Consider the following 24,177-nt stretch of genomic DNA (forward strand, 5'->3'; position numbering starts at 1 on the left):
TCATTCAAGTCATCCGCATGTCGGACGAATTGCTTTGCCGGGCGGCGAAAACGTTGTAGCTGTCAAAGATGTGGGCGCCTCGGTTGTCCTTATTGTGAGCTCCGCTGGCCTCACGTCCAGAATGACTCTGGATATTGGGTAATATTGCATAGAATGCAGGGCAGACGTTATTCCAAAGTAGCGTCAGTCTCAAATTACATCTCATCTAAAGGAAACTCCTTCTTGGAGAAAAAGAAAAATGCCAGAAAATCTATCTAGAAAATTGTATGCTATATAACGAGCTACCATAGAAGGACCCCCAAAACAAGAAAAAAACACATGGCAACTCAACTATAACCACTATACGGGCCTTGACTCCCGCTATATGGATTTCCATAATTGGCAGATCCACCGACATTTGCTGTCGTTGCACCATAGCTTGTCGCATATCCATTTTTTCCGTAGCTTACGGGAACGGGCGAGCTTTGGCGCGACAAAGTTCCTTCATAGTATCCTCGGAGGTCATACCCATCATCAACGGTTCGCGTGTCGCTTTTGCTTCGCAACCGGCTGTAGATTACGTAGGGCGTACTCGCTGTCCAAGCTGCTCGGCCGGTTCCAAATACGAGCCAAGAACAGATTCCGACAATCGCCCCAGCGTATTCTCTAACGCCAGCTTCCTTGTCACTCTCTGAATATTCTTGTCGAATGACAGCGCGGATCTGCCTAAAGTTGGCGCACACCATGATGGTCAAAAAGACTATCCCCCACATTCCGAATCGGTAACACATTCCCAGTGATATCCGGGTCGTTGCGCTACTGTTGTTACTGTTCGAAAATCCCTTGCTCTGGGATGATGTCGCTCGTTCGGCGTCGGTGTCAATACGTTGTCGGTAAATCAGGAGCTGGACACCTGCATGAACTAGAACGTACGACAAGGAGCTTGAGAGGCCAGTACATGTGAAGCTACAAGGGTGATCATGTACATACCGATCATGAACAAGGTCGCTACGACGAACAGGGAATTGAAGGGTAGTGGGCCGTACGCGTAGCCATTGATGGGAAATTGATATGTGCAGTATACTAATAGGATGCGTCAGCCGTTTATTTACGTCTTTCAGAATGAGATTGAAGGCGCGATCTTACCAGCATGTGGACCAAAGCCAATTCCTTTTGGTTTTTGACTGTTCATGATACCGACCACAATGGTGGGTATCAATGACAAAACCAACGACGAAAGAAGGAACCAGCCGAACCGTCGGCGTTCCTGGTCTCGAAATTTGCTCGTGCATACCGCACTCCACACGTTGAAGGTGAGAAAAAAATTGAGGACATAACTGTATAAGAAGAAATAGTGGTCAAGCTCAGTGTCGCCTCAACACGCTTCTTCCTCATACTTACAGCATACTCAACAGGTACAACAGTACGAGTGCCTGCACTCTACACACTTCGGGATCCAAATCCTTGATTTCCCCTTTTGTAATGCCCATCCCAATGAAGATTACCAGCGCAAACACGATGTAAAGTCCTGCAAAGACTCGTAGAGTAATGTTCTTTTTGACACGTGTATATATGAGGATGAGTTCAAAGGCAGCGAGGGCGGAGATGGCGTAGAGGGCGAGGAGGACAATGTTTTTGACCTCCATAGTGAAATTACTTGAACGGTGGCAATAGAAAAGGACCGAGTTGCGAAGATGATTCCCGTGATATTTTGATTCTAGTCGCGCGCAAGGTCAACGTCCCATAGGGCGAGACGCTCAATTGGAAGGGCTAGGAGGGACGCTCAAGTAGCGAAATGGACGGACGGTAGCTCGAACAAGCACTACTCGTTCAACGTCGTTAACAAGGCCATCGACACGGAAAGTAAAACGACGACGGCAAACGGAAGACGAGCCTGGTGGGGGGAAGCCGAAAGCAAGTCTTTTTTTTTGTCTGTTAGCGTCTGATTTTTTTTTTGCCTGTTTTTGCCTTTGACTTTCCGTACACAACGTTAGTGGCCATCGAGAGGCTTGAAAAACCCAATTTGATTAAATCGACAAATGGCGTGGGTGTTTAAATTGCTGGCAACATAAGTTGCAAAGTGACAATTGTCACCAGACATCATCAACATTGTCATCATTTACCCTTTCTTTCCAAATTGTCGCACATTTCTTGCATTGATAAATGTTATACTTCAAGCAAAGCATTGCACCATCCAAGTCTGCCAGCATGTCCCCATGGGAGGTCTCATCGTTTTTCCTTTTACTGTTCAACTGTGGTTTAACAAAAGGAGGTGCCCGATCTGCGCACATCTGGGGCGTTGGCAGGCAGGCAAACGAGCAATACACCAGTACTGCACAGAAGGAAAGTCTCTTCTTTGGCAATGAAAGACGCAAAAAACAAAGTTCTGGCTGGTACCATTGGTACGGCAGAGGAAGTTGGACACGTGTGTTACGCTACTGACAAATTTGCAAAACGAAAAGAAAAATCTGTCCTTCCCTGTCACTTTGTCTCGTGGACAGGCTCCTTTGCCTCCCGTAAGTGTGGCTCTCTCTCACAGCTCCCATGCTCCGTAGTCGTGAGACATGCAAGTCAGGTGGGCTTGTCAGTGCAGTGCGAAGAGGAAGTTGCAGTGCCTCCAAGTGGAGAGGAGAGCATGCAAGTTATGGCATTACTCTGGTCGACACACCACCTGTGGCCTTATCGCAAGAGCTGCGCACCAGGGGATAAGATAACAGAGTAGTAGTGTACACCTGATGTATGGCTTCCATCCACATCTTGAGACAGAGTTTAACCAAAGTTCATTGCGGAGATTCTAATTTCCGATTACCATATCCCCAACTGGTCATATAACTTAAAAAGGCAAATGGTGCATTTTGCACGTGATCGTAATTAGTCCGTATTAGGCATAATTAAACCATTGGAACCAGAAGCGGTTTTAATTTACGCAACCCGCGAATATAAAAGGGGGCGGTCGCTGGGTCCCCTCCGCTCTTCTGTACCAGCTGGTCATCGACACGCTTCAAGACACGACCCCACTATTCAGAACACCTTGCGCAAAGTCCTCGGTTGACTCTTTGCCAACAAACTACTTTTTTCCAACACCGAACACACGACACACTCAGCACCATGTCTGGACGCGGTAAGGGCGGAAAGGGACTAGGAAAGGGAGGTGCCAAGCGCCATCGCAAGATTCTTCGTGACAATATTCAGGTTTGTGAACGACGTTACTGCTTGGCTGTATGACTCTTGCTTAACACTGTCCTCTCCTATCACTCTAGGGTATCACCAAACCAGCCATTCGCCGTCTCGCACGTCGTGGTGGTGTCAAACGTATTTCTGGTCTCATCTACGAAGAGACTCGTTCCGTCCTCAAGGTGTTCCTCGAAAATGTGATTCGTGATGCCGTTACCTACACCGAACACGCGAAGCGTAAGACCGTCACATCTCTAGACGTTGTCTATGCTTTGAAACGCCAGGGTCGCACCCTCTACGGTTTCGGTGGATAAGCAAGTTGATTATCTTCGCTCGGCGTATGCATTTTGGCTTTGTGGCTCGGTGGGAGCCTGTGTTTTGTCAACACTTTTGAAGCCTGTGTTTCTTTTTGTCAACACACTTTGAGCATCTTATTGTATAAATTGATACCTTTTGTAAATACAAACCATGCAACACCACATCAACCGCGTAATTGTGCGGAAGTTTTGTTTTTTTGACCGTTATCGTTATCTATTTTTTTTCTCTGAGTGGCTCGAGTGGCTCGACCACCAGCTGTGACGCGCTTGGCGCGCGATGAACGCATGAGCAAGTGATTTCAGGGGTGTATCCTTTATTAGGATCCTTTCTACTTAGATTCTACATAGAAACCACGTGGCAGCAAGGGGTATAGTGGGCCTATGGCCCAATGGACAAGGCGCCTGACTACGGATCAGGAGATTCCAGGTTCGAATCCTGGTAGGCTCGATCTATCGACACTACGATCTTTTTTTTTCAAACCTTTTTTCATATCCCCTCTTGGGTGGCTGATGGACGCATCTTTTTCTGTTTCATCGTGACAAGGTGGACATGCAACACTGGAATGGATCGAGGCAGAACGGCATCATTTTAATGACCACACCATACCCACATGGTGCACACACAGAGATTTATACACACACACACACACAAGTGGTTTTGTCCTACTGGTGAACCATGAAGCATTGAGCACATCTAAGCAATCCCCATATATGCTCGTGTTGCATATTTCTTTTGTGGTTATTGGACCGACTCACCGCATTGCCTCGCTTGACATTCCACTGGGAAGCCCCATTGTAACAACTGTAATCACTTTATAACTCTATTAGACAAGTGCAATCAGACATGTCCATATGTAAATGCCATGGATAGCCATGTTCTAGTGAGATGGAGAGAGATGGAGAAAAAGAAAATCGGAAGCGCGTCATGTTCGCAGTTCTAGTTTAAACTCGTTTGTAGATGGCACAGCAATTACGTACTTTCCCCCCCCTCGTTTTGCATGTGTGTGTGTGTGTGTGTGTGTGTGTGTGCTTCCTTTGCTCATTTCGCATCTGGTGCTGGTTCCTTTCCCCAGATTTTTATTTTTTTTTTATTTTCTTTCTTGTTTATTCTGTTCAATTATCGTATTGCTTTTCAAACGGGCATTCATCATAACAAGGCTTTACAAAGGTTGAAAGCAAAAAGGACACACACAAAAGGGCCGACGGAAGTTGGGCGTCAGTTTAGGATTTTTGTTCCCCTCCGTGTGTACGTTACGCCAAAAAAAGTGACGATTAGCCGCCTAGCCGTGTGCGCGTGAAAAAAGCCCCTTCACCCCGCCGGGACCCACCCAACTGCCCACCACCAACACACACACAGATAATCCAACACGACGACTGCAGTCTGCCCCAAACACTCGCCCCACATCTCATTGTTCGTCGAGCCCAACTAGCAAAAGGCACCGCAGACTCGGGACCTCCGACTTCCTCTTGAAAGGAGCAGACCTTGCGGACTCTGGTGACTTTTTTGTGGGGAGCAACAAGGCATCCGAGAATGAGGCGGGAGTGATTCAACAGAGACCTTTTCATTCCTCAAACAAGAACAGCAACAACGTACACAGCAAGTAGCGCAAATGGCCGTTCCCCAACAACCTCCTTCTCCTGCCAATATTGCAAACTCACATTTTGGTAAGTAGTTGAAATGCCTGAGTGATTCCCAACTGAGGTACTGGTGAACGGCGTCGTGTGTATGCAACGAGGACTGCGAGTCGACCCTGCACAAGGCCCGGAACCTAGGCAAAAAGGATTTGCCATTCTGCTTCTGCACAGTCAGTTCTCGACCCGATTTACAGAGTGCACCGCACATCCACATGCTACCTCAATCTTGCCAAAGAGATTTGGGACTAACTTTTCCCTTTGGCGGTCTTTTTCTTGCTAGGGTTTGGGCATTACCGAAGGGATTCACGGACCATGATGGGGCAGACGGCAACCGACGCTCGCTTGCTACTCGAACGGACCGGTTCCGATCTTCAAGCCTACTCCATTTCTACCACACAGACGAACGTTCTTCCCCAACGGACAGCCTCCAGACAACCTACCTCGTACCCTTTACGTAGCAGCTCTACCACCTTTGCCCGGCACGTTGGATCTGCAACACTGGCAACTCCTGTTCAGTTGTACGCGCCGTCAAACACCGATCCAGCATTGTACGCACAATTCCCACAACACATGCTAAAGCCCATTGTAACGCTGCCACCTGTCCAGCAAACTCAGCAGCCAGCATTTCTCGGTGGCGCTTCGGCCGAAACCTACCATCAACACTTTCAATCTTCCCTTCAGCAAACGTACGCTCAACCGCATGCACCACAACTGCAACAACCAACAGCTGCACCATCTTCACAATCGCTGCAACTCTTGCAGCCGCTTGAGCCTCTGCAATCCCTCCAACAATCCGTTCAACAGCCGCAACAGCAGCAGCAGAATCACCATCATGCATCAACGCTCTATTTTCCGCAGCACAACCTTCCCGCCGGAGCCACGGCCGTTGTCCCCGTCGCCCCCGGCGCCGCCTATCCCCTCCACGCCGTCAATTACATCAATGTTGCGAATCCAAGCCCGTCATTTGCCCACTTTACTGCCAACATTACCCAAATGCCGAATCAAATCTACTATCAGCCGATCATGTATCACCAACCTCATCCGATGCCGATGCATGCACTCGCATATGGCGGTTTGGCATACAGTGGTCTTGGAACGCAGGAAATCGTTGGAGGCTCGACATTTAGCGCGCTGGGAACATCAGGTATTGATGGGTGTAGCATTGGAACAGGGTCCATACCTGGATCGGCAATGGGACTGGTTCCTACGCCTGCTTCCATTCCTCCGACCAGGGAATGGTTGGGTATGTCCTTGCAAATTTTAGTAGTGTCGCGGTGAGGTGATTGACTTGTTCTTTCCTCTATAGAACAAGGACTCAGTATAGCTCATGACAAGTACAATGCGGGCGACTTTACCGGTGCCTACAACCTACTGCAGACGCTGTACCAAGCGAATCAAGCACATCTTCCTACGCTACTCCTACTCGGATGCACATGTTATTCGCTGAACCTGCATCAGTTGTCCATTCATTACAACAATCTGATCCTGCAACTGGATCCGCACTTTGCAGAGGCGTTTTCCAATCTCGGAACAACCTATCGGGTATTATTCATTGTATGTTTATCTGTATGGGCGTCTACTAATCGTGTCCTGCAGGCTATGGCGCAGAGTGGTGTAAACAATACCGGAAGTCCAAGCTACAACCTGAACATGGCTGAGCAGTACTATCGCATTGCGATTTCAATTCGACCAAAGTACTGGGATGCGAGTATCAATTTGGCAGGATTGTTAAGCGCCCATGGCCGTTATGATGAGGCGATTCTCGTGTACACAGCATATGAGCGCGCTCTGGAAGAAGAGTTTGAAGCGGATGAGAGATTTGATTTGATGGTCGATATGGCCAGAGACGGCGCAGAAGACAGTGACTTTGTGACACTGCTGACCGACATTGAGAAGCGACGAAAGGCGCGCATCACCTATGAAAAAGCATCCGGTGCAAGTGCCACTGGTGAAGGTAGCGGCTGGACAGATGGACGGCGTCGAGATTTGTATTACGCAAAGGCCAGTCTTATTTATGCGATGGGGGATATCGTTCGCGCCAAGTACGAGTTTATCAAGGGTCTGGTGGCGATTGGTCTAGATCTTGTTTCCGTCTATTCTCAGGCTAGCAGTGGGGTGCTTCCTCTTCCAACCGTCACACCAGCGCAATCTTTGGTGGCCTTGCAACAGCAGCAGCAACTTAAGGGCCTCAAGATGAATCTCGAGTACAATAACACAGCCTCAGCCATCCTGCAGACCCTGGCAAAGATTTACCAGGACGCCCAGCAAATGGCGTTGGCTGTGTCATTCTACTACATTGCGCTGAGTATCTGTCCCAATGCGAATACCTGTAACAACATCGGTATTCTGCTTGCTCAACAGCGATTACACGAAGCTATTTCGTGGTACGAGTTTGGACTGAACCTCGAGCAGAACCACGTGCATCTTTTGACGAATCTAGGGTCTGCGTTGAAGGATCGAGGGCAAGTGAATGAAGGGATCGCGTGCTACCAACGCGCAATATCTATTCAACCCGATTTCTTTATTGCCTTGGCGAATTTGGCGAATGTGTATAAGGATTTGGGTCGTGTGGAAGAAGGAATTGACCTCTACCGACGAGCCCTTAAAGTCAAACCCGATTTTATCGAAGCCTTTTGCAATTACGTCAACAGTCTGTTGTTTATTTGCGATTGGGAAGAGCGGGATAACAATCTGAAGAGGATCTATCAGATTGTTGATCAGCAGCTTCGAGATGGTCGCAAACAGGTGCCGAAATTGGTACCGACTGTTCTACCATTCCACACATTTACCTATGCCAGTTTGTCGGCTTGGATGGTCCGTGAAATCAGTCGGCGGAATGCGGAGCGGGTGCTGTGGAATGTGTTGGTTAGCGATTGGTTCCCTGGATTCCCAGAGCGACCTGTTAAAGGGGCGGCTGGACTATTGGATGGCAGAAATAGTAGAAAGGTTTCAACGGTGCAGCCTAATGCAATGGAGCAGGCAATGCATTACCCGTATCCTTATCCACCACCACCACCGCCGAGCCCACACATTCGGGTTGGATACTTGTCGTCCGACTTTAATAACCATCCACTGGCACATCTCATGCAGTCCGTGTTTGGTCTGCACGATCGGACGCGGTTCCAAGTTTATTGCTATTCGCTTTCTCCCACGGACAACTCACCATATCGGGCCAAAATCGAACGGGAAGCAGATGTCTTTTTGGATGTGTCGAGTTGGTCCATCAAGGAAATCGTCGAGCGTATCGCATTGGTGGATCAGATTCATATTCTGTGCAATTTGAATGGGTACACCAAGGGCGGACGTAATGAAGTCTTTGCTGCGCGTCCGGCTGTTGTGCAGATGCAATTTATGGGATTCGCTGGGACGATGGGCGCGGGTTCCGTTTACGATCCTGACAATGATAAGGAAGGTGATAGCAAGGGGCAATCAAAGATTGAGGAGTTGTTAGATGATGGAGACGATGTAAATACGACTGAAGAAGACGATGATGAGATGTTTGACAATGTCAAGGAACGGTGGTTGGACTATCTTTTAACGGATGAAATCGCATCTCCGCGCAAATTTGTGTGTGGTGAACCGCTGGAAGCAGACGAAAAGTTACCTACGGATGGTACAAAGCTGATACATCGTGGTCTTGTCCGCCGAAAGGATGATGCAAATAGGATTTACACGGAAGGGCTGGTGTTTATGCCCAATACCTATTTCGTAAACGATCATCGGCAGGGTTTCCGGGAGACGGAGGACGCTGAAATTGATGACATTGTCATGGGCCACGGGGCGTCTGTTAAGGTGGAAAACGGCAAAACCGGCGATGTGGATGAAGGATATGATAGCGATGATGATTTAACAGAGGATGAGCGGTGTCGCTGGCGCAAAGAGCAGATTCGGCGGTTGAAGATGCGGGGAGAGCTGTTCCCATGGTTGCGGGAAGATACTGTTATATTTGCAAATTTCAATCAGTTGTACAAGGTATGCTGTGTTGGCTTTGCTTTCTCACTGGTTCATTTTAATAATTCTTTCGGTGCTAGGTGGATCCTGAGATTTTTGCAACGTGGATGAGGATTATCAAACGCGTTCCAAATTCAATTCTTTGGCTGTTACGCTTTCCTCCTGCAGGAGAAGCGTATTTGAGAAAGAAGGCTGTGGAATTGGTTGGAGAGGCGGTTGCTCAGCGGCTCATCTTCACTGGTAGGTAAAAATGGTTATGTCTGTTTGTATAAGCGTGTGTCACCAATTGAATTTCTGCAGATGTGGCACCCAAACATTTGCACATCCATCGCGGCCGTATTGCGGATGTTTTCTTGGACACGCCAGAGTGTAATGCCCACACGACTGCCGCAGATATTTTGTGGAGCGGAACTCCGGTCGTCACTTACCCAAAATATGATTTCAAAATGTGCAGCCGAGTGTGTGCATCCATTGCGTATGCAACGGGCCGATGGTCGCGATCGGATCTAGCTGGTTTGGAAGGAGGGATCGAGACTGCTGAACAAGCCCGGGCGGGTATTCGGTTGGAAGGTGTGGAGCGGCTCAAGGACAAGTGGCTTCTGGGTCATTGGATGGTTGTCAAGAGTTACCAAGAGTACGAAGATATCGCTGTGAGACTCGGGCGTGGAATGAAATGGGGCTGGAAACGCGTTGACGCTTGGAGAGATCATGTACGAATGACCAATAAGCGACCGGTGGTCAATACCATTGTGGAATCGAGGGCTATTTCTACTAATCCGGCAAGCACGAACCCGCGTATCCCCCCCAGGCATATCTTGGCTCAACCACAAACGTCGCAAGAACACAGTCGACAAGTTACTCGATCTCAAATCAGCCATACCAGCAACAGCAGCCATATCCCCATGTCGAGCAGTATTGCGTACGTCCTGAACCCGACCACCGTACCATGTCTTCCAGATACACCCCCACCGCATCTGGCCCCTGCTACACCCTTTTATCCCACCCGCCCCACCTGCACGCACATTTACACGCCCTTGTCAAGCACCCTCGCCATCCGCCTCCGCCGCCGTCTCTTTCTGACGCGAGATGAGTGCGCCCTCTTTGATACACCTCGTTGGGTAAGAGGTCTTGAACAAGCCTTTGAGAAGTCCTACGCGCGGTGGGCTCAGGCGTGGGCAAGACTTGAGCGAAGACGGGGCATCCCGTCTAGCACGAAACGGAAGCAACGGGCCACGTCACGATGTTTGTGGATTAGGGACACTACTGTCCATGGTGGACGGACGGGGCATTTGAATTCTATTCAAACCGAGAGGATGTGAAGGGAGAGCTGAACATTGGGATACACAATGGATTGAGTTGTGTGTTTTATTTTCTTGTGTAATTTTCTCTGTGTGTTTTATTTCTCTTTTTTTGTATGTAGTCTGGGTGGGATGTATCCTCAAGGTGAGAGAGTATAATACGGGTTTTACAGTTGGGAATCATTGGGTGGAGTGTGTTTTGGGCGTGGTAGACTTTTTTTTTTTTTGTTGCGTTTGCTGTTTTTGCTGCCAGTGCGGTGCAAAACAAGTTTATATTTTCTTTTTTCCAAGATGTACTTGAGTTTGTATCAATGTGGGATTTCAACTTGTGTATGTCGGACTTTGAGGTTTTGCGTCCTTGTGGTTGACGATCACCTTGTCGCCGTAAGTCATGTCTATGTCTGGTTGCCTGGATATCATATCTGGGCGGTGAAGCTCCTCCAGTGCCCGTTCATATTATTTTCAGTTTGCGACCAGAAATATGGGAATGATATCTGTTCATGTTTGTGCAGTACCACGGTAACTTATTAAAATACCAAGGATTATTCGATAGCGAACAAAAGACATGAAATGGAATAGAACTACTCTCAAGGTTGTCTGCGCTTGTTGCGAACAATCACTCCCCAAAGACCTCCAATTATCCGTTGTTCGTTGAGCAAAATGCACACGCATTACTAATGGAACAAACCAAACAAATCGCTTGCGTCGTAGCACGGATCTGCCTTTCCGGATGTTCCACTTGATTAGTAAAGCGGGTCGCGCAATATCATTTCTCATCAACAATAATCAACAATATAAAAAGGGGGCATCGTTACTTGTTGCATCACTGCATCATTCAACGTCTTTCGCTTAACGCTTATATCTCAACAAGCCTTTTTTCATCGTCCAGCTTATAATGGGTATCAAGGTCCACGGAGCACCTTTCTCGACATGCACGCAGCGTGTTGCTGTTGTCTTGAGGGAGAAGAACGTCCCTTTTGAAATTGTTCCCGTTAATTTCGCTGCAGGACAGCACAAGGTGGGTTTGGCAATTGTTTTATTTTTTTTCGCATTATTGTGTGTATAGAAAATGAGTGAATTGTGTGATTCATGATTTTATGGTTGTGACAGAGCGAGGAGTTTCTCAAGTTGCAGCCGTTCGGACAGGTTCCTGTTCTAGAAGACGATGGGTTCTTTCTTTTCGGTGAGCGTGCGCTGGAACTTTGCAGTACGTAAAATGCTCCTACTGATGGGTTCCTATGTATGTTACCAGAGTCCCGTGCAATTGGTCGGTACATTGAAAACAAGTACAAGTCCCAAGGCACCTCGCTTGCGCCATCTGATCTCAAGGGTGCTGCCGTGGTTGAGCAATGGGCTTCTGTCGAGGTTGCCAATTTTGATCCGTATGCGTCAGGAATTGTTGCTGAATTAGTGTTTAAAAAGTGAGTAGGAGATGTCAGCGTGTTGCGAATGTCCGTGCCTATATGCTAATGATGTTATGCCGCATAGATTGTTCAACCGTGGCGAACCCGACTTGGAACGAGTAAAGCAGCTTCGTGCAAAGCTGGACGCTACGCTCGACGTTTACGACAAGATTTTGGCAAAACAACCCTTCCTGACGGGTCAGCAAGTGTCCCTTGCAGATCTTTTCCACTTACCCTATGGTGCCAAATTGTTTGTTGCTCAACACGGTGATGCGATTACATCTCGGCCTAATGTGAAGGCTTGGTGGGAGAGGTTGACTTCCAGACCGACTTGGCAAGAGACCGCGGCAGCTGGCGCTCATTAAGCTTGTTATTGTTACCAATCTTAAAGGGCATTATCTTTGTTAGTTTTTGAAAACCTGAAAATGAATATCTAACATTTTAAGGATCTACATCTACTCAGCAGCTGTTTTTGGGTTGAATGCATGTGTCTCCTCGATTGTTTCCACCCGGGACGGAGCTCCATTGGGCTTGAAGCCACTTCTTTGTTTTACATCCCCACCATGTTTAAGCAAGTCTGTAGGGGCTGTAAGGTGCAATGACCCTTTGTCTCCTGTGGTGTGAACCCTGTGGTTCCTGCAAACAGATCGCGATTTGAAATTTGAGAATAATACGACTACGCATGGCTGAGTGCGTCTCACTGGGATCTTTTAGGTTGAAGGTTCACCACAAAAAGGGTAACACTGTCCAGGTCCGCCCCCATGTCATGTCCACAGACGCATAATCAATCGTCGATACCATGAAGAAAATATCTGGTAGCGCGGCCACAAATAGCAAGCAACCCTGAGCATATTGTCGACGCAGTTCTTTGACGTTGTGTTCAAAAGTCGGTCAATAACATTTCTCCTGGGCCTGGTTGGGTTCTGTCCAGAACTTTTTCTGACCCCAAAATATAGACCGTTGCTGTTATTTTCCTCCCTCCGTTCTGAGTGCAAAACCCGCCCAGATGAACTTGAGCAGTTTTTCAGACTTTCTGTAACCTGCACTTACTCTGATCACTACCAAGCACTCGATTTTAAGCACTCACTGAATTGGGAGCTCCACGGAAAGCCTCTTGGGTCAGTTATTTTTCGTAAAAGTAAGATAGTATTATCGAAAAGACATTTAATCCGCTACTGTCGGTGCAAACAGAAGTACATTCTCTATCAACATCCAGCCATGTCGGTATGCTCAGATGTATACAGTGACCCTGTGCTGACGGCCGTCTATAACAACAATCGGGACCTAATGATTTACGCACTCATTATGGCGGTCCTGTCTCTTGGATTTGTTTGGGATTATCTACCTAGTCTCCCCATGCGGGCGAGTCGATATGCCATAATTATTACCGCTGTATCGAACGTCCTGTGGACAATTGTAGAGATTCTCGACTGGACTTATCCTTGGTCCTGTCAAGCATTCGGCCCAAGGGGTCTAATTACCATGCAAATTCTTACGTTGATCTTTGACAGTATTGCGAACAGTGGCTTTGTCTTCTTCACCATCTACCGAACGGTGAAACTCTTGACGAGAAATGAGCGAATTCACATGCTTTCGTCAACTGTGCTAGCCCTCCTCGCCGGCACGACGTCCATAGTCGCTTGGACAAATTACATCAAAAAGCTCACCAGCGATGAAAGTATTCTCGTCGAAATATACGACAATTGGGTTATCATCTATTACGTTCTCTGGACAACGGCGGTAGAAATGGGTGCTTTGACGATAGTTTTGCTCAAAGTTTTTCAGGCCGCTATTGTTCGCAAGAGAATCACCAGCGTGCAGCAACAAAGTAACGCAAGCTTATGGCACGCGACGCTTGGAATTGCCATCCGCTACGCACTCATCATCGTGCTCCAGTACTACAATCTCAAGTACTGGTTTTCAGCCACCCCCACAAACATTGCAACTGCGTGTTATTCAACCCTGCGTAGTATCATGGTCATTCTTACGCTTACAGACCAAGTGAAAGTACAAACCATCCTTGGTATGAACAATGCGAGCCAAGCGTCGACTGACTCAAATCCTCGAAATCCTGTGAGCAAAGCCTGTGCTACAGGGGCAGGCCGAGTAGGGTCGATTCTGAGGACTGATATACAGGATTCGGTTTGAGGACTTCGTTTCTGGAGATGCTTTAATGTGTAGGGTTATTCTGCTACGCGTGTTTGAATATGTTTTGAAGGGTTACCTTGGATGAGAACCGTTGTCTGTAGGGAGCTCATTTATGTACGGGCACATTGGAAGACTGAGTGCTCAACAGTTTAATATTATATTATTTCTGGTCGACTTTCCGGTGATGAGAGTACTGTTGTATATTATATATGTATCTACATATTTCTCAGAAAATCATAGCCCTCTCTACATCTAACTTGTCATCATCTTCAACTCCAAAAAGGACACAGCGCCAATGCAGCCAGCCTGAAATGCATTTTCGCAAATGGCCAAAAAATAACCGTCAACGTGAGGAGAAATCCGACCATGCCATGCAACATCGCAATGAATATGCCAGCGACAATGATGACTCCATAATTAACGAGAGCTAGATACCACTTGGGTAGCTTTCTCACTCTCCCTTCACGTTCTCGCTTGGGGTCCAATCCATATGGACAGACGGTCATTGGCACGCGACGCAGAATCCACCAAGCACCGGGAAGCAAGACGATCGTCAAAGCAACCAAGAAGGCGCTACAGATGTATACCAAGGCCAGAAAGAACCCTCCGAACAGTGCGAATAATCCATTGGCGATCATTGCAGTAATTCCTGTGATTCTTGACGTTTCTGTAAAGTATTTGAATGGTACTTTCGTTGGAGTCCTGTCACCCTCGTCTCGTGCATCCGCTTGACGTGCGAAATTCAGAAAAACTTGCTCCAGTGATGTCCGGCTAAGGGCATAGTCTTCGATGCCCGCATCTTGGACATTTTGGCGGTAGGCTTCGATGGCTTCGAACACAGTCGCGAGTGACCCAATGGAATGCTGCGAAATTTCATATCGTAGATGTCGGTTACCTTGTTCAACGAGCTGAGCGTTAGGGAACGTGTTTGAGACGAAATCTTGAACTTGAGAGGTTGACTGTTTCGATCTAGTCTGAAGATCGAGTTGGTATCCGGACCCGTAGCGTGTCCTTAGATGTTGAGCACTACCGAGGCAGCGCAGTTGTCCAGCAGTCATAACTCCGATTCTGCGATCAGTGATCAGAATTTGAATAAAGCAACCCATGTACATAGATGTGCGCCGCGATATGATTACCTCGTGCTAATCGCCTCGGCCTCCTCCATACTGTGAGTTGTCAATATGACTGCATGCTCTTTCCTCAAGTCTTGGATCAGATTCCACATTGATCGCTTGCTGACTGGATCCATTCCAGTACTTGGCTCGTCAAGAATGATGACCGGAGGTTTGCCAATGACGGCTATGCCAACAGATAGTTTGCGGCGATTGCCCCCACTGAGATGGCGACTCTGTTTGTCTGCATGGGGAACGAGGTCGAGCGACTGGAGAAGAGCGTTCACGGTCATTGTGATTTGTATCGTTGGGACACCTTTCAGCCGCGCGTAAAGTTCCAAGTGTTCTCGCGTGGTCAGCGTGGGCTGTGATTCAAGTTAGGAAGCGTACAGGAAACAAAGTAGCGAGTAAAACCATTTCTTACCAGTAAAGCGTCGAATTGAGGCGTGACACCCATTGACCGTTGTACCCTCGAGAGGTTGTCAAGAATCGAGAATCCATTTACAACACAATCGCCTCCAGACGGCAGCTGATCGCCAGCCAAGATTGACAGCGTTGTAGTTTTTCCTATTGTCGGCTACATTGAGTGCCACGCTCAGTGTCGTGTGGTGATCAACGATGCTCACCTGCTCCGTTTGGTCCAAGCAATGCAAAGCAGTCTCCACGATTGATGCCCAAGGACAAGCCCTTCACCGCTTGCTTTTCCCTCCCATCCGCGTTGGCTCCATAGTATTTGATTAATCGTTTGATCAGAACTGCAGAGTCTTTTCCAGCTGCCTTCTCCACACGTTGTCGTTCTCTGACTACATCCTCATCATCATCTTTGAGATCCTCTGCAGATCCTCGATGCGCTTGACGCTTTCGCAACGCTTTCGCGGACAACCACAGCACAAATCCATCCCACATATCGCTGCCGACCGCTCCAAAGAAAAATACAAAGCACTGTGCAATCTGGATAATAAGCACAAAAGCGATTGTCTCCCTAGGTGTGCGAAGCGCAATATCGCCAACAGTACAACGCAGTGGCCCATAGTTTGCAAGTGCTAGGAAGTTGTAAACAAATCCCGCGGCGGGACTGTAGACAGAGACGATACCAGTAACAAGATTCAGCGTAGATTGCGGTGATTGAGCACCGTAGAAAAGATTCATCAACAGGGTAATGAAGAAGAAACCGGCTCCAAGCAGGATCGCAAGGATACTGCCAGTAGCACCGGCGGAAGTTTCAAATCGAGAGTGAAGCGCATACTGCCAGTGGGTAAAAACAGGCACAAACATAAGCTCACGTCAATAGTGGACACTCGAAAGGGAATGATAGACATACCCCGAATGCAGATGCCGACAAAAGGTACACTGTATGGAGGGAAACCATCAGTAACCAATAATGGGTGCGCATGTCGAATCTACATCAAGGACTTACGTAAAATTGAGCAGAATATCCATCCCAACGCATCTTTGATCATGGGCGTCCTGAACGCTGCAAAAATGACGGTAGCAGCGGCAGCAATAGCAACGGCATTGATCACATCCCACAGCCAATAAGCCAGCCAATATGCCAAGGGCCTTGCCCCACTAACTCTTTGCTGATGCATCGTCTTGCCCATACGCTCCCTCACCAGCGATGCCGTTGACAGGGCAGGAAGAAGAGCAAAGACAGCAACGAGCATCAGGGCCCCGCCTATCGTGCCACCGTCTGACACGTCCATAGCGCGCGGGGATGAGAAGCGATGGATAGCTGAAGATATTGCATAACGACCTGCTGGGGCGGCTGGGGTATTGTTGAAACGGGAAGCGATGAAAGCATTGTGGGCCAGGTTGATAAGGCTTGCCTGAACCACAATTTCCCCAGAAAAATCTGCTTGTGCAGCGTTATATGACCCATCCCAGGTAGACGTGTCTGCGTTGGCGACAAAAGTCGAGAACTGAAGGGCCGCACTGAAGTTGTATATGGAATTATCGACGTGAAATTGGTACGCTGTATCATCGGGCACCACAAACGGCTGCACAGTCGGGTCGACCAGATACACAATCGCATTGTCAGGCTGAACAATGAGAGGCTTATTCGACCAGTGGAGAGGAACGACTGGCTCTGCCGGGGAAGGTGTGCAAGTACCATCCAGGTTGCGCATCATCCATGCCACTACGATTGTAGCAACGATTGGCGCCACGAAACGGACGATGGGAAGGATTGGTTGTCGTCGGTTGAGGAAAACCACTTTACGGAAAAGAGTGTACGTCTGCTGGGCGAAACTTGGTAAGCGCTCTGCCTGGGCGCCAGTTTGGAACACGGTCTGATTCTTGCCAGCGACATTGATCACTGTCATCTCATGACCACTGGCATCTTGAAAAAATAATGAGGATTTGGGCAGTATAACATAGGAGGCCGACTGACATTACCAAGAGAGACCTTCTCGTCATGTCGTACAAGTGTAGACTCATCTTTCTCCTCAGCACTCACGGCGATTTTCATCAACACTTCCTCTAAACTAGTTACCGAAAGCTCGTAGTTTTCCACACCTAGGGCCAACCCCTTATCTCCCTCAAGACTCCTCAAAAGCCGCGGGAAACTAAATCTAGATTCTTTGGGCAACTGGAATGCAATTTCCCGACCGGCCTCGCTCCGTAGTATCGCCTTCCCCACAAAGGTCTTTACAAGCTGTTCAATGGCTCCAACGTCCGACAGACCGTTGCGCAGAAGCGTTAAGGTGTAACCAACTCCGAAGCGTTCCTTTAAGAACATGGAAGTACCCCAAGCGCGAAGTTTGCCAACTGCCATGATAACGATGCGGTCTCCCAAATGATCTGCTTCGTCCATGAAATGGGTCGTCAGGACAACAGTGCGCCCTTCCTTATTCATTCTCACAACGTCCCAGATCGCTCGACGACTCAGAGGATCCATTCCTGAGGTAGGCTCATCCAAAATCACAATCCGCGATCCGCCTAGGTACGCAATTGCAACTGAGAGTTTTCGTTTTTGCCCGCCAGACAAAGTTGATACATAACTGTCTGCCTTTTCGCTTAGATCGCATCGGGTGATGGTTTGCTTTACTTCCAGTGCAACTCCTTGCCTAGCCGCCCCCTTCAAACCAGCGAAAAGTTGCAGATGTTCTCGGACTGTCAGGGTTGGCCATAAAACGTCATGCTGCGGACAAATTCCCAAGGTATCTTCGGCGAGTTTGGCATTTCGGGCGTCTCGAGGCTTCCTGCCCCGGAGGAGTGCCTCCCCGGCAGTCGGCGAGAGAAGACCTGTAAGCATGGAAATCTACGGCGGAAGAGGATGAGCATCACCACACCAATTCCAAGTTATGGAAGAGCACGGTAGCCATCTCACCAACGTGGTCTTTCCAGCTCCGTTCTTCCCTAGCAAAACCATTGTCTCTCCCTGATAAGCGTTCAAGGTCAGATCTTGAACCGCATGCTGAACTTTTCCCGTTGTCGGGTTTCGAAAGCTTCTGCTCAGATCTCGTATGCTGATACCAAACTGGCCGCTGCTAAGAGTATCTTCAATTAGCGGAGCATCATTGCCCAAAGGTGAAAAAGCCGTGTTGCGGATTTGATGAGCTGGGTCTTTCCTCCAGAACGAGTACCAAGGCTGATGTCCGCTTGACACGGATGTGACAGTTATCTCCAAATACCATCCGAGACATGTGTATAAAATCGCATCAAGTACGAGAATGAGAAGACAAGTTGTAAAGCGAATGCCCTGATATTCCTCTGTAGACGAGCTATCATTTTAGTAATGAACGTATTTTGCCTGGAAAGAAGGCTCCATACCGCTCCAATTGGCAAACTGGACCCCAATTAGCCGCCCTTCTTGATGTGCGATGACCCGGTTGGCGTAGACAAAAGAAAATGGCGAAATGAAAGAGAGCGCCACTTTTGCTGCAGGTCCGAGGTCCCACTGATTATTGTTGATAAACATGGCAGCAGCACTGACGCCAGTAAACAGCCTTTGTATGTGACGCATAGCCGACAATGTTAGGGCAAAAACATAGCAAGCAGTGTTTGAGCAACTTACGCTATCGAAAACAGTCCACCTGATCGCGGCGACTTCATTAAGACTTCAAGAATAAAGGCCCAGCCAATGACCGGCAAGCTCGAGATAACAAGCCATAGAAACAATATGAACAGATTCGTCCTTGTATAAAATGTGACCTTCATGATGACCGCGGAGATCAGCCACGCTGGTAGAAACAACACGGTGTAGGTAACGAGCCAGCTGATGTTGTAGGATGTTCGACTGAGACCCATCATGAACATGCCCTCTCGAAGTTTCGACTATGTCATCCAGGGCGTGAGTAGATTTGAATGGCCAAAATCGATCGTCAATATACATATCGAACAGCATACCTTTTTTTCCTCTAGGATGGCGGCCACGATCGAATAGAGCATCGGAAGAAAAACACATATGAGCATACCACCAGACCCTATGATCTTCTGTGAGGAGTACGGACTATTTTATCCAGGTGAAAGCAACGTACATCCTTCCATGAAGGCATAGAACATCGCCTATTATAAATGATCACACCCAGCTGCTTAAAAACTAAGTGTCTGAACATGTACCGGGAAGTCCACATACCTTTACAGCGGCTCCCTGAACCTGCTGAGTCGAGACTTTACTTGCACTAAGCGTGCTAGCCAACGTTGGATGTATAACAGAAATGATGGATCTTTCAATTGCGACCTGGACATCGGCCATTGCTTCCTGGGGGAATTGCGAGGAGCATTAATATGTAGGCGAGTTTGCATTGTGTCACTTGAATGCGTACTGGAGGTTTGACTTGAAACCGCGCCCATTGACGGTCTATCGGATCCATTCTCAATGTATAATTCCATCCACCAGCAGAGGTCGGACCATGCAGTACAATGCCCGCCAAGCAGTCATTGATACGGCAATACTCATTCATTTGGTTATCGGAGGCAAACTGGCGAAGGCTGCCAGCGGACCGACTGAGCTCGGTGACAATCGCATTCACCTCGGGACTTGCAGCATCAATGACATAGCCGAGGGGCCCTAGATTCGATACTAGGTGGCGAATATCACTGTGGACAGGCTGAACACTTGTGTTTGCAAAGTTATTGAAATTGCTCCAACTAGTAGTGATCGGGAGAGTAAATAATCAAACGATGAGACTGATACTCTGAATGAGAAAGTGCTGTGGACTTACGTGTATACTACAAGGGCAATGACTACTAGAGGAAGCAGGAGTGCAATACAGAACTAGCTTACAATGACGAATTTAACATGGAAGGACTACCGTGTCTACGATCGTAAAGCTACCTGGGATGCTAAGGCCCGACGGCGGACCTGATATTCCTTTCTAACGAGTAAGCCTATGGGACGCAAAAAACCGCGCGCCATGGTGAGACTGGTGATTGTCGTCTATGAGAAATGTAAAAGGACTTGTAAGAGATCAAACGGGAATATGTTGGAACTTGGGCGATAGGGTTCGTCGGCTTGATGCTGACCGTTTATTTATGAGATGAGTAAAATCGGCCATAGTGTTCGGAGGAGCCAAGACTTGGTTAGCGCCGAGCCCCAAGGAAGGCTGTGTTCATTTCTCTATTTATTTCTTTTTTTCTGCTTCAAATTGTCAGTGCTTTGGCGGTCCCTCCAGCACGACCATGCTGCCAAATGTGCTTAAGCAAGTAAATGGTGATTCACGGTTTGGTCGACAATGACTAAGCAAGCAGCAAAAAATTAACAAAAGTACAAAGATATTTGCATGCACGCTCTCCAGTCCAAACCTTCTCGTTTTCCTTGCTGTCTTGTGAAGTTCAGACATTCCAAAAACCTTCCTACTTCATTTACAAGTACGATTCTTGGCATTATCCGTGGCAGTGCCTACAAAGCCAAGACAGCGCGCAAGACTGACAATGCATAAAAAACGGAAGAAGAAAAAGGAACGCGCCCTAAAAACTTTTAGTGAGTCATTTAATTCCATGCTCTGGGCGGGAGTTTGATAATCGTGGCAAAATGGAAACTATGCCAGTCAACAACCTTCGAAAACACACTCCAGAGCTACCTAACTAGAACTATTTGTTTTAGATATTTTCATCTGGGTATAGCGATGACTGAGAATTCACTAAGAAGCCTTGTGGTGTGCATGCCCGTAGTGTTTGAGAGAATCGGGCATTGATAGCAGCTGCCGTCCCATCGGTATCATCTTCCGGCCATTAATACCTCTCCACTCTGGCAGTGTTTTTGTATAGCCAATCCATCGCACAGCAGCTCCTGCAAAGAGTACAAGGCGTGATAAGTAGGAAACGAGATTGGCAGCATTTAAAAAAGATCTGTGATATGTAAGCTATGGGCTTGAAAAAGTGCAAGAGTATTCCATGTCTTTCCAGGGCGTGACGGTTGTAGTAGGGGGTTTTCGCCTTCTATCTAGTACACAGAGAGGGTGGATTTTCACATATGCAGTTGTTATTAACGGTCCGTATATACATGGATTTACAATTTCATCTCTATGGTACAGCTATCGTGTATACAATGTATAACCCTCCAGTTCCTCTATGATGAGGTAGTGATGTTCGCACCACGCTCTCCGTAACATCGGGTACCTTCTCTTCCACGCTGAATCGGGGTTTGTGCATATTAAGCGTCGGCAGCAGCCTTGCCCTTCGCAGCTTTCTTGGCACCAGCCTTGCCCTTCTTGGCAGCAGCCTTACCCTTCTTTGCCGCCGCCTTCTTGGCAGCAGCCTTAGCCTTATTCGCAGCTGCCTTCTTTGCACCCTTCTTCGCACCCTTCTTGGCACCCTTTTTGGCAGCCTTTTTCGCAGCCTTTTTGGCACCCTTCTTTGCAGCCTTCTTTGCAGCCTTCTTGGCAGCCGCATCCTCTACATCGCCAGCAGCGGCCGCGACTTCTGTCCCATTGTTGGCAGCTCCCGCATTAGGATCAAGAACCGCGACAGCGTTAGGATCGGCAGGAGCAGTCGCATTGTCTGCAGTGTTCGGATCGACCAAGGCTGCGGCGAGTCCAGCGCAGTCTCCACCAGTTGCACCGTTATTGCAGTCAGCCTGAGCCAGGCCCTTGCCCTTACCCTTACCCTTACCGGCGTGTGGGGCTATAAACAGCAACAGCATATCAGTCCAAACAAGTCACGCGCGGCAAACAACAAAGATCCCCAACTTACAGGCAAGGGCAACTGCGGCGAGGACAGCAACAGTGAAGAATGAGAGCTTGACCATGATTGAATTTGCGTTGTAGTTTTTGTTTTGGGAATACGATGTTAAGGTCAGAAGTTTAGATCTGGGATCGGGATCTCATATTCCGTAGCTTCTTTTATAACCCAAGCCCAAGGGAAGTCAAGCGCAAAAGCCAACTGGACCCTAATGAAACAAAACCGCGATCTAATTGATTATTTAAATGTTCCACTAGCATCAAAACTATTCGATATCTCACCATAACTCTTTTGTTTCAGGGGCTCCCGGAACACTATTGGGTACGTCAATGTGGTACCTATGCGGATCATCAACCGAAACAACCCCTGTGTTTGCATGTTTGCACCCTTGACTTGCCTCCCTCCGTTTCCGCAACTATCGGAACCTTTGAATATTGAATTTCGATTATTTCTTGTTACCCCTACCGAACATATCCGTTATTACGGGGTGCACCTGTGCTCACCAAACTTGTTTCGTCGCCGCTCAACATAAGGACAAAATTACGCCGAGGACCCCTATAATATGCAACGAAGGGCGATTCATCAGATGCTGCATTTGCGCCGCACTTAGACGGATAGTGCACGTTGCGTCTGCTGTGTCATTTTGTGTAGACATTCGTATTTCCAATGCCTTTCATGAAAGGCATTCATCCCATAATTCTAGGATTACAAGTTGGAAATTCACAGATGAGAAGCGGATGCATTCAGCTTTTCTGAGGTACAATTGACACCTGGTGTGTAAAATATTTTTGGATGAGCAGTCACCAACTAGAAATATTGTCAGGTGTGACGAGGATAAGAATTAGTGGATTGGTGGGTCTCTGTAAGGTCCCTCGTCGCCGGGTGTGTATGGTACCCCTATGATGAACCATCATACGTTACAATGCGGCAATGGTTTACGGGGAGTGTCATTGGATCCTCAGGTTGACAAGAAATAAAAACAAGATCAAACGTGGCGATCCGCTGGTGTCCATTAATCAGCAATTGTGTAATCAAAGTTACACGCTCCTACACCGTTAAAATCACAATATGTAGGTTATAGTGCATTAACTCAATCAAGTGCACTCAGTCATTGCCCACATCTTCACGTTAACAGCATGGTTGCAATCTCGGTGTTTAACAGTGTACAGTACAGTGTACCGTGTACGAGTGATACACGGGATCTAGCATTTGTGTGAAGTGGGTGCACCCGCCAGCACTTTGATACGCATCTACTCTCCCACAAGAACCGTCTCACAGCAAACAGCTCGTTTTGCTCCTTTCTCCTCCGATGACTGCACGAGGCTCAACCAATAATGGACCAAGAAAGACACAGAAGCGGAACCTAGTGCATAAGACCAAAGGGAAGGAGCCACTAAAGAAGGGAAAGGAACGTTTCCAGGTATGAAGTTTTGTACGCGAGGGCAATATGCATAGAACTCAACTTCATGATGTTTCTTTTGGCTCTGGTAGGGTCGGGTCGAAATTACCGGCAATGTCGCTTACTTACTACTGGACCAAGCGCCAGGTGAAACGACTCAGTCTTGGGACAAGTAAGGCTACCAGGCTTTAATAGGTTTACCTTGCTCTAGAAATGAGAGAGTGGCGGATGCGTGATCATCGCAGGGAGAAGATGCACAAGACTTTTGCAAAGATCAATATAAAGGTATGATAATTTGGATTCAAAGTTGGATAAATTTTTATATATTGCAAGTATGTCATCCTTATTGGTAATTTTTCTATAGTAGTAGTATCTGATATAAATAATACTTCATATATAAATTGTTTGAGGTTACAATTATTAGCATTATTGGTCTATCAACTAGATGTAGGTTATATTTAAACCTATCCAAGGGCTGGATGGGTCACCCAGAATTGGGTAACCTGTGGAGAAATTGGTAAACTCAGTGGACTCTAAATCCACCGTAGAAATACTTGTGGGTTCAAGTCCCACTGTAGGAACGACTCTGATAAACCGGTTCGCTTAAAAAAGCATCAGATGACCTTGATTGAGGTTTCC

At 47.7% G+C, this 24,177-nt stretch overlaps 8 protein-coding genes, 1 non-coding gene and 1 pseudogene across 10 annotated transcripts; 7 read left to right on the forward strand and 3 right to left on the reverse strand.

Moving 5' to 3' along the window:
* Positions 1–64: 64 nt before the first annotated feature.
* Positions 65–1,951, reverse strand: SPPG_04874 (uncharacterized protein). Its single transcript, XM_016753112.1, has 4 exons — positions 1,381–1,951; positions 1,126–1,316; positions 970–1,062; positions 65–901 (listed from the first exon to the last, which is right to left on the reverse strand). Exons 1-4 carry the CDS (start codon positions 1,623–1,625, stop codon positions 327–329), a joined length of 1,104 nt encoding a protein of 367 aa, XP_016608605.1. The 5' UTR covers positions 1,626–1,951; the 3' UTR covers positions 65–326.
* A 1,136-nt stretch (positions 1,952–3,087) lies between these two features.
* SPPG_04875 (histone H4) lies at positions 3,088–3,467 on the forward strand (the record flags this gene model as incomplete). The annotated part of the gene is made up of 2 exons (XM_016753113.1): positions 3,088–3,171; positions 3,240–3,467. The coding sequence occupies 2 exons, from the start codon at positions 3,088–3,090 to the stop codon at positions 3,465–3,467; spliced, it is 312 nt and encodes a 103-aa protein (XP_016608606.1).
* Positions 3,468–3,845: 378 nt separating this feature from the next.
* SPPG_10092 lies at positions 3,846–3,918 on the forward strand. Its single transcript has one exon. It is a non-coding gene; the product is annotated as a tRNA-Arg (tRNA).
* Positions 3,919–4,524: 606 nt separating this feature from the next.
* On the forward strand, positions 4,525–10,626 carry SPPG_04876 (uncharacterized protein). Its single transcript, XM_016753114.1, has 6 exons — positions 4,525–5,135; positions 5,386–6,348; positions 6,412–6,647; positions 6,702–9,077; positions 9,137–9,296; positions 9,357–10,626. The coding sequence occupies exons 1-6, from the start codon at positions 5,081–5,083 to the stop codon at positions 10,373–10,375; spliced, it is 4,809 nt and encodes a 1,602-aa protein (XP_016608607.1). The 5' UTR covers positions 4,525–5,080; the 3' UTR covers positions 10,376–10,626.
* Positions 10,627–11,092: 466 nt separating this feature from the next.
* SPPG_04877 (uncharacterized protein) lies at positions 11,093–12,313 on the forward strand. The gene is made up of 4 exons (XM_016753115.1): positions 11,093–11,372; positions 11,465–11,537; positions 11,607–11,775; positions 11,843–12,313. Exons 1-4 carry the CDS (start codon positions 11,250–11,252, stop codon positions 12,120–12,122), a joined length of 645 nt encoding a protein of 214 aa, XP_016608608.1. The 5' UTR covers positions 11,093–11,249; the 3' UTR covers positions 12,123–12,313.
* Positions 12,314–12,535: 222 nt separating this feature from the next.
* On the forward strand, positions 12,536–14,087 carry SPPG_04878 (uncharacterized protein). The gene is made up of 2 exons (XM_016753116.1): positions 12,536–12,875; positions 12,949–14,087. The coding sequence occupies exon 2, from the start codon at positions 12,976–12,978 to the stop codon at positions 13,903–13,905; it is 930 nt and encodes a 309-aa protein (XP_016608609.1). The 5' UTR covers positions 12,536–12,875; positions 12,949–12,975; the 3' UTR covers positions 13,906–14,087.
* Positions 14,088–14,174: 87 nt separating this feature from the next.
* On the reverse strand, positions 14,175–20,376 carry SPPG_04879 (uncharacterized protein; the record flags this gene model as incomplete). Its single annotated transcript, XM_016753117.1, has 16 exons — positions 14,175–14,973; positions 15,042–15,382; positions 15,442–15,584; positions 15,644–16,262; positions 16,339–16,367; positions 16,435–17,355; positions 17,412–18,276; positions 18,346–18,728; positions 18,789–18,964; positions 19,033–19,292; positions 19,365–19,441; positions 19,496–19,523; positions 19,594–19,719; positions 19,784–20,108; positions 20,183–20,235; positions 20,296–20,376. The coding sequence occupies 16 exons, from the start codon at positions 20,374–20,376 to the stop codon at positions 14,175–14,177; spliced, it is 5,226 nt and encodes a 1,741-aa protein (XP_016608610.1).
* A 1,047-nt stretch (positions 20,377–21,423) lies between these two features.
* Positions 21,424–22,289, reverse strand: SPPG_04880 (uncharacterized protein). Its single transcript, XM_016753118.1, has 2 exons — positions 22,152–22,289; positions 21,424–22,082 (listed from the first exon to the last, which is right to left on the reverse strand). Exons 1-2 carry the CDS (start codon positions 22,204–22,206, stop codon positions 21,613–21,615), a joined length of 525 nt encoding a protein of 174 aa, XP_016608611.1. The 5' UTR covers positions 22,207–22,289; the 3' UTR covers positions 21,424–21,612.
* A 997-nt stretch (positions 22,290–23,286) lies between these two features.
* SPPG_09227 (uncharacterized protein) lies at positions 23,287–23,823 on the forward strand (the record flags this gene model as incomplete). Its single annotated transcript, XM_016757384.1, has 3 exons — positions 23,287–23,559; positions 23,631–23,685; positions 23,750–23,823. Coding segments are annotated over exons 1-3 (240 nt in total), but the record flags the coding sequence as incomplete, so codon positions are not given.
* Positions 23,824–24,039: 216 nt separating this feature from the next.
* Positions 24,040–24,119, forward strand: SPPG_10093 (annotated as a pseudogene). The gene has a single exon. The product of its transcript is annotated as a tRNA-OTHER (tRNA).
* Positions 24,120–24,177: the final 58 nt, after the last annotated feature.

This window comes from Spizellomyces punctatus (assembly GCF_000182565.1).
Source record: "Spizellomyces punctatus DAOM BR117 chromosome Unknown supercont1.7, whole genome shotgun sequence".
Taxonomy (NCBI): Eukaryota; Fungi; Chytridiomycota; class Chytridiomycetes; order Spizellomycetales; family Spizellomycetaceae; genus Spizellomyces; species Spizellomyces punctatus.

Bases quoted from the DNA above. Each gene is read 5' to 3' on its own strand.
- SPPG_04880 (XM_016753118.1), bottom strand. From the start codon at position 22,206: ATGGTCAAGCTCTCATTCTTCACTGTTGCTGTCCTCGCCGCAGTTGCC. The intron at 22,083-22,151 runs GTAAGTTGGGGA...TGCTGTTTATAG, and splicing joins CGCCGCAGTTGCCCTTGCCT to CCCCACACGCCGGTAAGGGT.
- SPPG_04874 (XM_016753112.1), bottom strand. From the start codon at position 1,625: ATGGAGGTCAAAAACATTGTCCTCCTCGCCCTCTACGCCATCTCCGCC. The intron at 1,063-1,125 runs GTAAGATCGCGC...GCATCCTATTAG, and splicing joins TGGCTTTGGTCCACATGCTG to TATACTGCACATATCAATTT. The intron at 902-969 runs GTATGTACATGA...CGTACGTTCTAG, and splicing joins AGCGACCTTGTTCATGATCG to TTCATGCAGGTGTCCAGCTC.
- SPPG_04877 (XM_016753115.1), top strand. From the start codon at position 11,250: ATGGGTATCAAGGTCCACGGAGCACCTTTCTCGACATGCACGCAGCGT. The intron at 11,538-11,606 runs GTGAGCGTGCGC...GTATGTTACCAG, and splicing joins CGATGGGTTCTTTCTTTTCG to AGTCCCGTGCAATTGGTCGG. The intron at 11,776-11,842 runs GTGAGTAGGAGA...TATGCCGCATAG, and splicing joins GCTGAATTAGTGTTTAAAAA to ATTGTTCAACCGTGGCGAAC.
- SPPG_04876 (XM_016753114.1), top strand. From the start codon at position 5,081: ATGGCCGTTCCCCAACAACCTCCTTCTCCTGCCAATATTGCAAACTCA. The intron at 6,648-6,701 runs GTATTATTCATT...CGTGTCCTGCAG, and splicing joins ATCTCGGAACAACCTATCGG to GCTATGGCGCAGAGTGGTGT. The intron at 9,078-9,136 runs GTATGCTGTGTT...TTTCGGTGCTAG, and splicing joins ATTTCAATCAGTTGTACAAG to GTGGATCCTGAGATTTTTGC.
- SPPG_04878 (XM_016753116.1), top strand. From the start codon at position 12,976: ATGTCGGTATGCTCAGATGTATACAGTGACCCTGTGCTGACGGCCGTC.